This window comes from Salvelinus sp. IW2-2015, linkage group LG31 (genome assembly GCF_002910315.2).
Source record: "Salvelinus sp. IW2-2015 linkage group LG31, ASM291031v2, whole genome shotgun sequence".
Classification (NCBI taxonomy): Eukaryota; Metazoa; Chordata; class Actinopteri; order Salmoniformes; family Salmonidae; genus Salvelinus; species Salvelinus sp. IW2-2015.
This window is the reverse complement of record NC_036870.1, coordinates 28484838-28498891: the sequence shown is the minus strand read 5'-3', so window position 1 is coordinate 28498891 and position 14054 is coordinate 28484838. Positions and strand designations below refer to the sequence as shown.

The window sequence follows — 14054 nt, the reverse complement described above, 5'->3', positions numbered from 1 at the left end:
ACGCAGTGAGCGCAGCCACAAGCCTACTACGCAGTGAGCGCAGCCACAAGCCTACTACGCATGAGCGCAGCCCAAGCCTACTACGCAGTGAGCGCAGCCACAAGCCTACTACGCAGTGAGCGCAGCCACAAGCCTACTACGCAGTGAGCGCAGCCACAAGCCTACTATGCAGTGAGCACAGCCACAAGCCTACTACGCAGTGAGCACAGCCACAAGGCAGGGGGCACACATGCACTCACTAACACTTCCAGCCTGTTAAGAGCTTTGGCAGCCCTGCCAACCCGGTTTGCCAATCTCCCAATTGAGCATTTCCCCCTTAGCTCCCCATCCCTCACTCACTCGCTCGTGCGCACCCTTCCCAGTCTAGTGTGCTACCGAATTGAGTTCTCCTGCATTGTGCACAGGTCCCGTTGAGCAGTAGCTATGCAGAGGCAGGAAGAAGGAGGCATAGTGGGGAGCCAGGGTTCTCTCTCTCTCTCTCTCTCTCTCTCTCCCCCCCCCTCCATTCCACAATGTGTCTTCATTCATCTCAAAGAGCACATGGAAAAGCAATTGTGGGAGAAAAAGACCCTTCCTGCCGGGCGAGGAGGCCTCGGACAGGCGCTGCTGCAGTCTCACGTATTCCCCCTTCACTCCGCGAAACAGGAAATAGCCCTTTATTACAAAAGGAAGGAGAAGAAGAATAAACGGGCAACATTTTTGACTATCCGCCGGTTTGTTTGTAGATAACTTGTGCGCCGACAGAGGGCTGCATGCGACGGGACGGCGAGGAGGAACCCCATCTCCTGTTCCCAGGCAGGGGACTAACTTAACGCAGGCCAAATGGGCCAGGACCACCGTGGTTCCACTCATGCGGGGCAGCAGCAACACCGTGACCACACAGACTAGAGCAGACCGGACGAAGGCTTAAAGGGCACACCGGCTAGTCTCGGGTCACACCGGCTAGTCTAGGGTCACACCGGCTGCTGGAGGAAATGATCAGAATGACAAGATGGAACCAGTGATGATGTTTTCCATTTCCTCTGTCCTCTCGTCGGACGGTCCGTAAACCCTAAACTCTTACAGGGGTTGAAGACAGTAGATCCTTAAATAAGGGGAAACTTAAGTTGAGGGAGGGGAACACACAAAACATCTGTTTTAATGAAAGAGACTCATTCCATCTCTCCATAGAGGAGTATTCTGACACTGTTAGACTGTGTAGGTGAGGCTAATGCCATCAGTGGAAGGATCAGGTCTAGGGTGGGATGAGTTTCTGCCTCTCCCTCAATGGGAGCTGCTCTCTGGAACACCTCTTCTTGACTCCCTGTGGTTGACTCTACTTGACTCCCTCACTCTATCCCTCCACCCATTACACTCTCTCTCCCCCRCCTCRTRKSCCCCDCRRCCCRRCCDKRCKKCKKKRKCCSKCCCCCCCGKCCCCTGAGTCATAGTACCAGACACCTGCGGGCTCCGGCTCGCACACATGGATGCCCCCCCCACTATGGACGAAGTGACTTGAATCTGAAACACCTCTGTTTAAACAAGCCCCGAGTCTCTTAAAAATCCCTCTGGTTTTTCAAAAGCTCTGCTGAAGTCTCTTTAGAAACTAAATCAAGTAAGCAGTTTTGATTCCAGTTGTGTCCTATATTATTTCACAGGGCATTAAACCCACCTCACTCTCTTTTAAAAGCAAAGCCCTTCCCAAGAACAATATGGCCCCTTCACTAGCTACAACACATTCCTCATCCCAGAGCCAAGTGCCAGAAACAGTGTTGGATGGCTGACAGTTTCAAGGTTGTATGGCCTGGCAAATGATCTAAACCACAGGGTTCAACGCTTCTCAACGGACCCTGTAAATTAAATAGCAGAGTACAAAAAATAAGGCTTTAATAGGCCAACATGCAAATAAGGAAGAAAAATCTCCGTCCTGCAGATCTCCTGCTTGGTTGTGGTGGCATGAAGCACACGACTACATCATCATACGCTGCTTCTGAGCTCACTTGAAAAGCAACAACATAAAAAGTACTGTCTGTTTTCAACCCAATAATGAGAAACGAGTGGAAGCCAATCTGCTGAGTCTCTAACTACAGACAGACTGGAGGACATGTTGACCAGACTGCAGGGATCAGAACAGCAGTGTAATAGGAAGCACTACAGCAGGAACACATGATGTCTCATCACCTTGTACTATAGCAACAACAATGCATGGTGGTTAGTGTGTTTCACTACAAATCTGCTAAATCTATTCATTCAAATCAATGAAATTGTCCCTTGTTCTTTTGTATTCTGTTTGAGCCTCAGACAGAATGCATCTTATTTCTAGAGTATGGGACATTAGAAAATGTGTGTTTTCTCACTGGTGGACATGCCATGGACCAAATATCCGTACAAACTTTGAGGACAATTAATATGCGATGGTTCTGAAAAAGCACATTACTCCAACCAACTCTGTACTGGGTAGGTAAAGAATAGCAGTTCATGGCCTTGAGTGCAAATTATCAGCTTATTTGTACACCAAATCGCCAATATGTTAGCCATCCAAATACATCTAGAAGTGCTAGTCAAATGACGACTCAAATAAAAAAAAGAGGCCCAGTGGAAGAAAACAGATTGAGTGACAAATGCAGGGTTTGTCTCAGCAGCATTTTCATGATTGAGTATCAAGTCGACTGATGTTAAAACAATGACCTTACCTCTTCATCAGAGGTGTCGTGTTCATACTCGTCCCCATGCTGAGTGGTGATCAGTCCCTTCTCTCCTCCGTCATCCATGGCGACTCCCTCACCTTTATTCATCTTCCTCTTCTGCTTTGGTGCAGTTTTTTCGTCTGGCTGCTATGAAAACAAGACACCAAGGAATGACATTTAGAGTTCATAGCAACCGGTTGCTATGCGAACAAGTTCTGGTACATTTTTTAAGTGCTGGGGGGAATGACTTCCCTGCTTGGTGCTGTTAAAAGCATTTTTGTCTAATTATCTAAGAATAAAAAAAGTTATGCGTGACAGCCAATCAACTCTGTCAGACCTGTAAGTAAAATAGAAGCAGTTTAAGGAATTAAAACTTCCTGCAGGCTTGAAGGGACGACTGATTATTTGATGCCCTTAATGGCTCAATGACAGTTTCCATGTTTTAGGATTCAGATTTATTTACACAGCTTCCTTTGCATGATTCTCACACACACACACACACACACACACACACACACACACACACACACACGAGGAGCAGTCACCAGAAAGGCACATCCTGTGTGAGTGGAAGGCCAGCGAGGATGGAAGGATCCAAGGACCCACCACTGGACGTGCTTTACTGTGAGCCATCAGTCACACAGACGCAGAGCCGTCAAAGGCTCTCTTAACAGGAATGAGGGGATAGAGGGATGTAAGGCAGGGCGGGATGGATGCATGGAGGGAGGAAGGGGGAATTAACTGCTTTGAGACAAGGAGATAGAGGTATAGAGGGAGGGATGAAGGGAGAGAGAGAAGTTCTTTGAGGTTGCAGTCTCATTTCCCTAGAGGCAGTGACAGGCAGGTGAGTAACCTGCTATGATTTATGCCTCCTATGGGTCCCGGTATCTCTTGGCCTGCAGCTCTAAGTGAAACACTTCCTCCCTGATGCCTAGTTAAATCCCCATCAAGACAGAGCTGCCTGGGCCCAGTTTTAATACTAAATGCATTTTTACACCCAGGGGATTTCAGTCAGACCTGAGTTTCCCTCTGCTGTAGCCTCCTCTTGAACTGAACAAACAAGGTGAAGTGGGGTTTGAGTAGGAGGCTGTTTAAGAAAGCCAAGAGGGAACCTTGTTTACTCCACAACACAGAAGCCAACGCTTGTAAAATAGCAGACCAGATAGAAGAGTGGGGCTTCCTGACTACACTACAAGTCTGTTGGAGGATTACCAAGCTAATCTGTTTACTGTTACAGGGATGAGGAGATTGCGGGGCAGGGAGAGAGTGAGACCACGACAGATGACTTGTCCAGATGATGTGCGACAGATCAGCCAAAAGAGAAGGGCTCGCAGAGTGGATCATACAGCTTGAAAACAAGCAGTGGACTGGACATCCAGCTGAGCTTGGCCCGGAGCCCATGTGACCACAACCGCCGACGAGGATAAAATGTGGGAGAGAGGCTGTGGACGGGAAGGCACTGCACGGAGTCAGTCAGGAGAGAGGGAGAGGCTGAGGATGGGAAGGCACTGCACAGAGTCAGTCAGGAGAGAGAGAGAGGCTGAGGATGGGAAGGCAATGCACAGAGTCAGTCAGGAGAGAGAGAGAGGCTGAGGACGGGAAGGCACTGCACGGAGTCAGTCAGGAGAGAGAGGCTAAGGGCGGGAAGGCACTGCACAGAGACAGTCAGTCAGGAGAGACAGAGAGGCTGAGGATGGGAAGGCACTGCACAGAGNATGGGAAGGCACTGCACAGAGTCAGTCAGTCAGGAGAGACAGAGAGGCTGAGGATGGGAAGGCACTGCACAGAGACAGTCAGGAGAGAGAGAGAGAGAGAGGCTGAGGACGGGAAGGCACTGCACAGAGACAGTCAGGAGAGAGAGAGGCTGTGGACGGGAAGGCACTGCACAGAGTCAGTCAGGAGAGAGGGAGAGGCTGAGGATGGGAAGGCACTGCACGGAGTCAGTCAGGAGAGAGAGAGGCTGAGGATGGGAAGGCACTGCACGGAGTCAGTCAGGAGAGACAGAGAGGCTGAGGATGGGAAGGCACTGCACTGAGTCAGTCAGGAGAGAGAGGCTAAGGGCGGGAAGGCACTGCACGGAGTCAGTCAGGAGAGAGAGAGGCTGAGGACGGGAAGCGCACTGGCACGGAGTCAGTCAGTGAGAGAGAGAGGCTGAGGACGGGGAAGGCACTGCACAGAGTCAGTCAGGAGAGAGAGAGAGGCTGAGGACGGGAAGGCACTCCACGGAGTCAGTCAGGAGAGAGAGAGAGAGGCTGAGGACGGGAAGGCACTGCACGGAGTCAGTCAGGAGAAGCCAAATGCAAAGGCCATTATTTCCCCCCATAATTAATGCTCTTAGTAGGGACATTCAAATGAACTTGGCCTGCTGCAGCACCTCCATCCAGAGAGAGGGGTCATCCTGGGGTGAACTCTGCTACACAACCCTCACACAGGGCCCAGGGAAAAATGGCAAAACTTAGCGGGGGTGGGATTTGTATTAGCGGGGGTGGGAGTTGTATTAGCAGGGGGTGGGAGTTGTATTAGCGGGGGTGGGAGTTAAGTGTTTTAAGGGACTAAAATCGAGTAAACAAAGGGGATGCACTTTGTCTTGTTGTCTGGGATACCATTCCCCCATGTCCACCATCAATTTGACCCCTGCGCTCACATCCCTCCACCTTTCCAAAACTTTAACGGCTGGTGGATGGAGGAGACATGTGTAACCCACGGTGGAAGTGGCCCAGACACGTCTGAAGACCAGAGCTCCTGCGTGGGTGCATTAGGAGCAAAGCCTTCCTGGTTACTGTAAGATGAGCCACCCCCCAGTCAAAGTCTCCCCTTTCCTCCCCCCACTCTAACCCCATTTTAAATCGGCATCTCCCACCCACTCACACGCCGAGAGCGCGGACCGACTGGCCGGCCAACGGCAGAGCTGGAAGGCCCGATCTAAGTGAGCTGGCCGCAGCCGGCCGTTGCACCAGGGGACTCTCCCAGGGACCATAAAGCCTCCAGCAGCCACATTAACTTCTGCCTGGTGTGTTGAAGGCCCAGATTCTTTATTCACAAGAACAGGGAGGAGAAAAGAGAAACAACAAAGAGTCTGGATGGATAAGAAAGCTGCAGCAGGGAACAGATGTGCCTCCCGCTACCAGATAACAGCACATGATGATTTCAACGTTTAAAATTTGTTCCAGTGTGCCTTTGCAATAACATAATACAATTATTTTTTTGCTTTAACTTTGTCCTTTGTTTGCGTCTCTTGGCATTTCCAAACTTACATGCTGACCAGACCGGACACGGCGCATGCGCCGCAAAATAAATTTTGAAATCCATGTTATTCAATTATTGCACCCACACTGCCAACGAGCGTCTGCGACGCAAAGGGCTAAAGTAGAAGTCCTTCCTATTTCTGACGCAGATTGCGCTGAAAGTCCTGCCTCTCCCATCTCCTCATTGGTTTACAGAAGCAGGTACCCACGTGACATCTCCTCATTGGTTATACCCACATGGGTGATTGAAAGACGAACTTTGTTGCCGGTTGTCGTGGTAATACAATGAAAGTTTAGATGCGATCACCATATAAATTCAAAGATGAAAAAGCCTGGAAGGAGGAGAGATGACTAGAAACGATTCGGTTGGCCGTTTTATGTGTGGATTAATTGTCGGAGTAGAGGTCCTTGTGCATTTCAGGTAAAATAACAACTCAATGTTTATATCCCAGGACAAATTAACTAGCAACAGCAAGCTAGCTAAATAGGACAAATTAACGTTAGCTAGCAAGTGCAAGCTAGCTAGCTAAATTGCCATACATGTTTAATGCTTTTCGACCTGTCCCCAAATTAATGTCATTGGTTCAGACTTTGTTTTGATATTTTAACCTGCGTGTCGTGATCGCGTTTGGTGTGGGGGGGCAAAATACATTTATGCACGATAGCGCACGCGCGCAGCCGGTTTGGGTTCCGTGTTACTTGAAGGACTGCACACTTAAAAACAGCCAAGACCCGTGTTTGATTTGAGTGATGCATGTGGTGCTAAAATCTGCATGGCAGTAATAAAATAAACATGTTGTTCCTGATGAATGAGGCCCCTCGTACCAACCATTGTAATTTTGTAAATGACGGCTCTCTATTGCAAGACGTATTATTCACCCAAGTTGTCAAAAATCGAGCCAGTGGTGTCAGATATCGCGGCGGGTTAGTTAGACTCATATCCCTGAGCATGTGTGCAAAAGCTTTTGCATGTGTGCAAAAGCGGACCTTATTATGAGTCACGGAGGCAAATTTGTTCCTTGTGAGGAGAGGGACCTATGTACCGAATTGCATGACTTTAGGTCAAATGGGGTGAGGGACATGACCTTTCAAAGTTTTTATTTTCAAACTCTTGTTATAGCGCCACCATCTGGCCAATCAGTGTAATTTTCATCTCTATGGAAAGATGCATCATTCACCCAAGTTGTCAAAATCAGGCCAGTGCTGTCTGAGATTGCTCATGCGACTAAAGAATGAACGGAGACAGACCCAGTCCCCTCCCTGATTTCATCGTGGGGGACAATAAACATAATTGTAGAATTGAGACTGGTCAAAAAGTTAAGAGACAATGAAGGTGTTGGGAGGATAAGCTGACGTAATACAATGCAGTCATTCCAAGCCGTTTGCATGACAGTTGGAGATTTTTGAACACACCAGACAGAACAATGAGCTAAACATTAGCTGATAAATATAGCAGCTATCCCAGGAAGTCCCAGACACCTGCCCCCTACCTATTAACCCTATCCATTTCCCCTCCCATAGTTGGAGTGGCTACATCTCAATTTGCAAACCACTTCTGACAGAGGACTTTCTGCATTTGAAGATGGAGTCAGAAGGAGGGTAGATGCTACTATGGCAGATGTAGGCTTTACAGTAGACTGGCAAGAGAATAGAGATTGATAGACACCTGCCTGTTCCTGATTCCAAAGAATGTAATAAATACAACTTCCACTACGGGGTAGTAAAGAGTAATATCTATTAAATCCACACAAACTGACAGATATTTCATCCAGTGTGTAACTGGATGATGGATATTATTATATAGACTAATCTAGAGTTGTAGACAAATGTGTGAGTTGATGATCATGAAAAGCGTTGGAAAAAAATATTTGATTTTATTGCAAGAGCAAAAGTTCTTTATTAAGACAAGAAAATGGATTCTACTTAAAATAACCAAAGTAAAACAGTCACATTTTAGTAAAATAAAGTTGATTAAAAAAATTAAATCAACTTTATTTTACTCAAATGTGACTAATGTGTTTTACTTTGGTTATTTTAAGTATAATTAATTTTCTTGTATAGAGAGAGCTATACACATACACACTACATGACCAAAAGTATGTGGACACCTGCTTGTCAAACACAGGTAGCCTAGTGGTTAGAGTGTTGGACTAGTAACCGAAAGGTTGCTAGATCGAATCCCCGAGCTGACAAGGTAAAAATCTGTCGTTCTGCCCCTGAACAAGGCAGTTAACCCACTGTTCCTAGGCCATCATTGTAAATAAGAATTTGTTCTTAACTGACTTGCATGGTTAAATAAATATATTTTTTAAACATCTCACTCCAAAATGAATATGGAGGAGTTGGTTGCTCTCTTTGCTGCTATAACAACCTCCACTCTTCTGGGAAGGCTTCCCACTAGATGTTGGAACATTGCTGAGGGGACTTCAGATTTCATTCAGCCTTCCAGCCGGGGAAGTTTCCCATCCAAATGATGAAGGCAAAATCAGCAGCAACGTCTATCAGGTTAAAGGAGGCGCACTGGCCCCCTATTGATCTTTTTCTCAATGTCTACATCGCGGCGAGCTTATTGAGATTGGCAACAGCACTCTTGGTGGCATCGTAGTGTTGTAGGATCACTGGTTTCTGATGCTCGCCCTCAACCTTGGTGTCATGGTGCCTGGTGGACAGCGCCTGTACGGCCATGCCTGGTGATGGAACGTGGGACACCAAGGTAAGCAGCGCACGGAAGCCGAACAATGAACTGTAGATCTGTCTGCCATGGTTAGCCTTCATCGTCTCTGGAATGTGCTGGATCTAACAGTGCCGATGTTAGTCCACCTTTAAGAAGCTTTTCAGCTAATGGTACAGCTGTATAGTTCTCTGTGGTGATATTTCACTTTTGCACCAAGGAGCCACAAGCCCTTGAGAACTTACTTAGAGCGACTGCGTGTCTTTCCATGTGGTTTGCCGAGGTATGCCTCTACTTTGAGGGTAGCTCAGGCCTGGGGTAGCTGGTCTCGGTCGCAGTTCCACCAGATCTTTATCACATTTGTCAGGCTTCAATTGGATGCTTTGTCGGGAAACTATATCAACCTCCGAAAATAAAGAGCTGCTTATCCACACAGATCTGTGCCAGGAATAAGATATTTTTGGTAGCTGGGCTACAAACATGCTCTAGATATCCATGAAAGGGGCAAGCTTGTCTGCTGCAATTCGTTCATGCCTCGTTGCTCTGTTGTCAAACCTCATGTATTTCATAATGCGTTGGAACCTTTCCAGGACATAGTTGCAGTAAACACTGGTCTGCCGTCAGCTGCTGACCAGAGGGAAGTTTGAGTCTCATTTATGCACAATCCTGCTATAAATCAAAAGACCAATAGGCTGTCATTGTAAATAAGAATTTGTTCTTAACTGACCTGCCTAGTTAAATAAAATGCAGACGTAGATTTTTTTCAGGGATGGCTCTTATTCCGTTCATGTATTCTTTATTTAGCTTCCGTTTGTTTCAAGCGCAATCGTGTCAATCATCTCTAAGGTCAGAAACAAATTAAACGATTCTTCAACTGCTTTGTAATATCTGGTTGATTTAGACATTTCTCTGCTGCTGCACACCTTTGACCTCCACACTGTGCCATTTCTGTCAAAATATGGTGTTTCATCACCATGCTTTTTAGCTGCAAGCCTTTATTGCTACCATGGCCTTTGACCCCAGCACTCCACTCTTCTCGCCCCCATTCAGAGCGAGCCTGCAAGGATGCAACTTCAGTGTCACTATACTCAGAAGTCTTTGAAATATGATTGAAACCACTCCCTGAATTGTCCTGAGTGTTCCTGCTGGCATTTTTTACAGAAAATAAAACATTGGCGTCACCCAAATTTACCTTGAAGAGTGGAACTCAAGATGAAGGTAAATATTTTAGCTTTAAAACAGATTGCCCCCATCCACCTAGCATAATGTGTTATAAAAAAACACTTTAAAAATATCTATTAACAAATATAAAGGTCATTTAGATTTTTCATATCGTTATACCTGGCAAATAACATTTCAGTATGTCAGTAGAGCATATGATGAGCTCTACTTCTGCAGCTGATCATCTGTCGGCTCAAAATTAAGTGACACACGTCCCCTCCCTTGAGGGTACATGTCACTGGATATTATGTTTATGTAGTAACCCAAGGGTGGTTTTGACTGTGGGTCAAAATTTCCTGAATGTATTTCTAGCATTTGATATCCACATGGATTTATCAGACAAAGATATGTATGCCTGGGTGGAAAATGTCACTCGAAAATGTCAGGTCTAACGAAATGGCTACCATTCCTTGATAACTCAAGTATAGGGTGGAGAACATCTTTCAATTTTACAGTACATTTCCTGCAATCCTACACATTTTGCCACGGGGTGGAGAGAAATCTTTGCGGTTTTCAAGCTAATTTCCTGCAATTCTACAACTTTTGCCATGACTTATGCCATGTTAATATGATATCTGAGTGAGAGTGACTAACAAAATCAAATGGGGGCCCCCTGGAAGTCAGGGCCCCTGGGCATGGGCCGGGTCAGTATTATATAGTTTAGACACACTGGCAAGTTTAGATAGCTGGCAAGCCTAACTTACCAATCTAAAATGTTTGGCTGACATGGCTAATTGAGTGACTATCAATGACTGACAGAAGAAAAACAGCTTATAAACAACCACATTACTATATTGCACCTTGTGTATTCTACCCTTCTACCTCTCAACAGTGAGTTAAGACTAGAGGTCGACCGATTAAACGGAATGGCCGATTAATTAGGGCCGATTTCAAGTTTTCATAACAATCGGAAATCGGTATTTTTGGACACCAATTTGGCCGATTAAAAAAATATATATATTTACACCTTTATTTAACTAGGCAAGTCAGTTAAGAACACATTCTTATTTTCAATGACGGCCTAGGAACGGTGGGTTAACTGCCTTGTTCAGGGGCAGAACGACAGATTTTTACCTTATCAGCTCGGGGATTCGTTTTTGCAACTTTCCGGTTACTAGTCCAACGCTCTAACCACCTGCCTTACATTGCACTCCATGAGGAGCCTGCGTGGCAGGCTGACTACCTGTTACGCGAGGGCAGCAAGAAGCCAAGGTAAGTTGCTAGCTAGCATTAAACTTATAAAAAACAATCAATCTTCACATAATCACTAGTTAACTACACATGGTTGATGATAGTTTATCAAGCGTGTCCTGCGTTGCATATAATCGATGCGGTGCCTGTTAATTTCTCATTGAATCACAGCCTACCTCGACAAACGGGTGATGATTTAACAAGCGCATTTGCGAAAAAAAGCACTGTTGTTGCACCAATGTACCTAACCATAAACATCAATGCCTTTCTTTAAAATCAATACACACGTATATATTTTTAAACCTGCATATTTAGTTAATATTGCCTGCTAACATGAATTTCTTATAACTAGGGAAATTGTGTCATATCTCTTGCGTTCCGTGAAAGCAGTCAGGGTATATGCAGCAGTTGGGGACGTCTGGCTTGTTGCGAACTGTGTGAAGTCCATTTATTCCTAACAAAGACCGTAATTAAATTTGCCAGAATTGTACATCATTATGACATAACATTGAAGGTTGTACAATGTAACAGCAATATTTAGACTTAGGGATGCCATCCGTTAGATAAAATACGAAACGGTTCCGTATTTCACTGAAAGAATAAACGTTTTGTTTTCTAAATGATCGTTTCCGGATTCGACCATTTTAATGACCTAAGGCTCGTATTTCTGTGTGTTATTATGTTATAATTAAGTCTATGATTAGAGCAGTCCGACTGAGCGATGGTAGGCACCAGCAGGCTCGTAAGCATTCATTCAAACAGCACTTTCGTGCGTTTGACAGCTGTTTATGACTTCAAGCCTATCAACTCCCGAGATTAGGCTGGTGTAACCGATGTGAAATGGCTAGCTAGTTAGCGGAGTGCGAGCTAATAGCGTTTCAATCGGTGACGTCACTTGCTCTGAGACTTGGAGTAGTTGTTCCCCTAGCTCTGCAAGGGCTGCGGCTTTTGTGGAGCGATGGGTAACGATGCTTCGAGGGTGGCTGTTGTCGACGGTGAGCATTCGCCCACTGAAGTCGCTTACAACCCTAGTGAAGACGACGAGCACGCAGATGAGCTTCCCTGAGATGGTTTCTGACAGTTTGTGCAGAAACTCTTCGGATGTGCAAACCCACAGTTTGATCAGCTGTCCGGGTGGCTGGTCTCAGACAATCCCGCAGGTGAAGAAGACTGATGTTGAGGTCCTGGGCTGGCCTGGTTACAAATGGTCTGCGGTTGTGAGGCCAGTTGGATATACTGCCAAATTCTCTAAAACGACATTGACCTCCAGTAACATGGTAGAGAAATTAACATTAAATTCACAAGCAACAGCTCTGGTGGACATTCCTGCAGTCAGCATGCCAAATGCACGCTCCCTCAAAACTTGAGACATCTGCAGCATTGTTGTGTGACAAAACAGCACATTTTAAAGTGGCCTTTTATTGTCGCCAGCACACAGTGCACATGTGTAATGATCACGCTGTTTAATCAGCTTCTTGATATGCCACACCAGTCAGGTGGATGGATTATCTTGGCAAAGGTGAAATGTTCACTAAGAGAGATGTAAACAAATTTTAGCACAACATTTAAGAGAAGCTTTTTATGCATATGTCAAATTTCTGGGATCTTTTATTTCAGCTCATGAACCCAACACTTTTTGCGTTTATATTTTTGTTCAATTTAGATGTATTTTGCAAGCACACAAATATGTCACCTTGTTGAATCCGGAGCAGCCAAGATACAAAAAGTAAAGTCACAAAATAAAATAGATTCCCGCACAATGTTGAACGCTATCACAGTTTATTGAGTGCAAGGTCTGATAAAGTCAAGACTTTTAGGTCAAAACGTTTGCACTCAAACTGCCTTTAACTTGCCTAAAGTTTTTCCTGGCGAGGTCACGTGGTCAGGAAAAACTCTGGACCCTACTATACTGCTTCTGTAAAAGAAATAAGACTCCCATATTCACCGTAGGTGTATTCTTATCTGTTGCAGGCGGTTCAGTAGCTGTTTCAACACTACTACTCTTCGTCAGAATCTCATCAAGAATGACAGCATCATCATCATCATCTTCTTCATCATCCCCTTCTTCAGCATCCTCTTCTTCATCGTGGCTGTCACTCCCAGAGTCTTCCAGTCCAGAGAACATACTCTCCTCGCTATCTGAGAGGTCTGCATCTTCCTCCTCCCCAGCCTTCTTCTCAGTGACATCTTTGTCAAATATGGGAAGCTGAAATATCAGAGAGAGAGAAAAACAGACACATACAGATTTGATGGGCGAAACATGAATGAGTAAGCACTTTAACGGATACAAAATTAATATAGAATCTTCGAACGTTAGCTAGTTACCTGACCCAAGTGATACATTGGCAATAGCACAAGGATGCTTGCTAGCTGATCAAGGTGAGACAGACAATTAGCTAGTTATTATTTATACAAAAACATCCGTACTTATTTTAGTACCAAATACATCAGGGGGCTGTGATTAAAACACAAACGTTAGTTCGGGAAAAAACGGCAGTGTTTTAGTCTGCACATCCACATTTTCCTGCATAGCCAACGTGTTAGCCTAGCTAGCTGGTTAGCTCCGAATTACAAGTTTTAGCTAACGTTACCCTTTTACCGCATATACATTTCAGAAATACTTTCGTACCTGGTCCTCGTCCTCTTCAACAACTCTTTTCTTCGCACTCTTTTCTTTAGCTTTACTCATGGTGCCGTTTTTCTGTGATTCAAGATTCACCGTACGCATGCTTCTTGAACGTCAACAGCCGAACATGTGGGACTCCGGTAAGAGGTCAGAGTTGAAAGTTGAACGTCTGTTTTAAAACTGCGGTTTTCTAGAACGATTATAAAAATATAGATTATATTATTTTTGGGATATTTTTTGGAACATAACAACATACTTTGATACCTAAAGTGATTCAGCCTAAATACGTTGCAAATTGATTAAGTAAAAAAAAAAATGGTGTATTTTATATTTTATCGTTGCATCTTGTGGTATATTATTTTATAAATACTATAAGTTAACTATATACTATTTTGGCATTTAATTCATGACATTTTAGTTGTGATTTATGGATA

At 45.0% G+C, this 14054-nt stretch overlaps 1 protein-coding gene across 1 annotated transcript in view; it reads right to left on the bottom strand.

Annotated features, from left to right (window-relative positions):
• LOC111955562 (ribosome biogenesis protein bop1-like) overlaps window positions 1-13775 on the bottom strand; it is an 83433-nt gene extending 69658 nt beyond the window's left edge. Inside the window, 3 exon segments of the mRNA XM_023975769.2 lie at window positions 2673-2813; window positions 12940-13200; window positions 13624-13775. Coding sequence (XP_023831537.1) covers window positions 2673-2813; window positions 12940-13200; window positions 13624-13722 — 501 coding nt within the window. The 5' untranslated portion in view covers window positions 13723-13775.
• Between the last annotated feature and the right edge of the window lie 279 nt (window positions 13776-14054).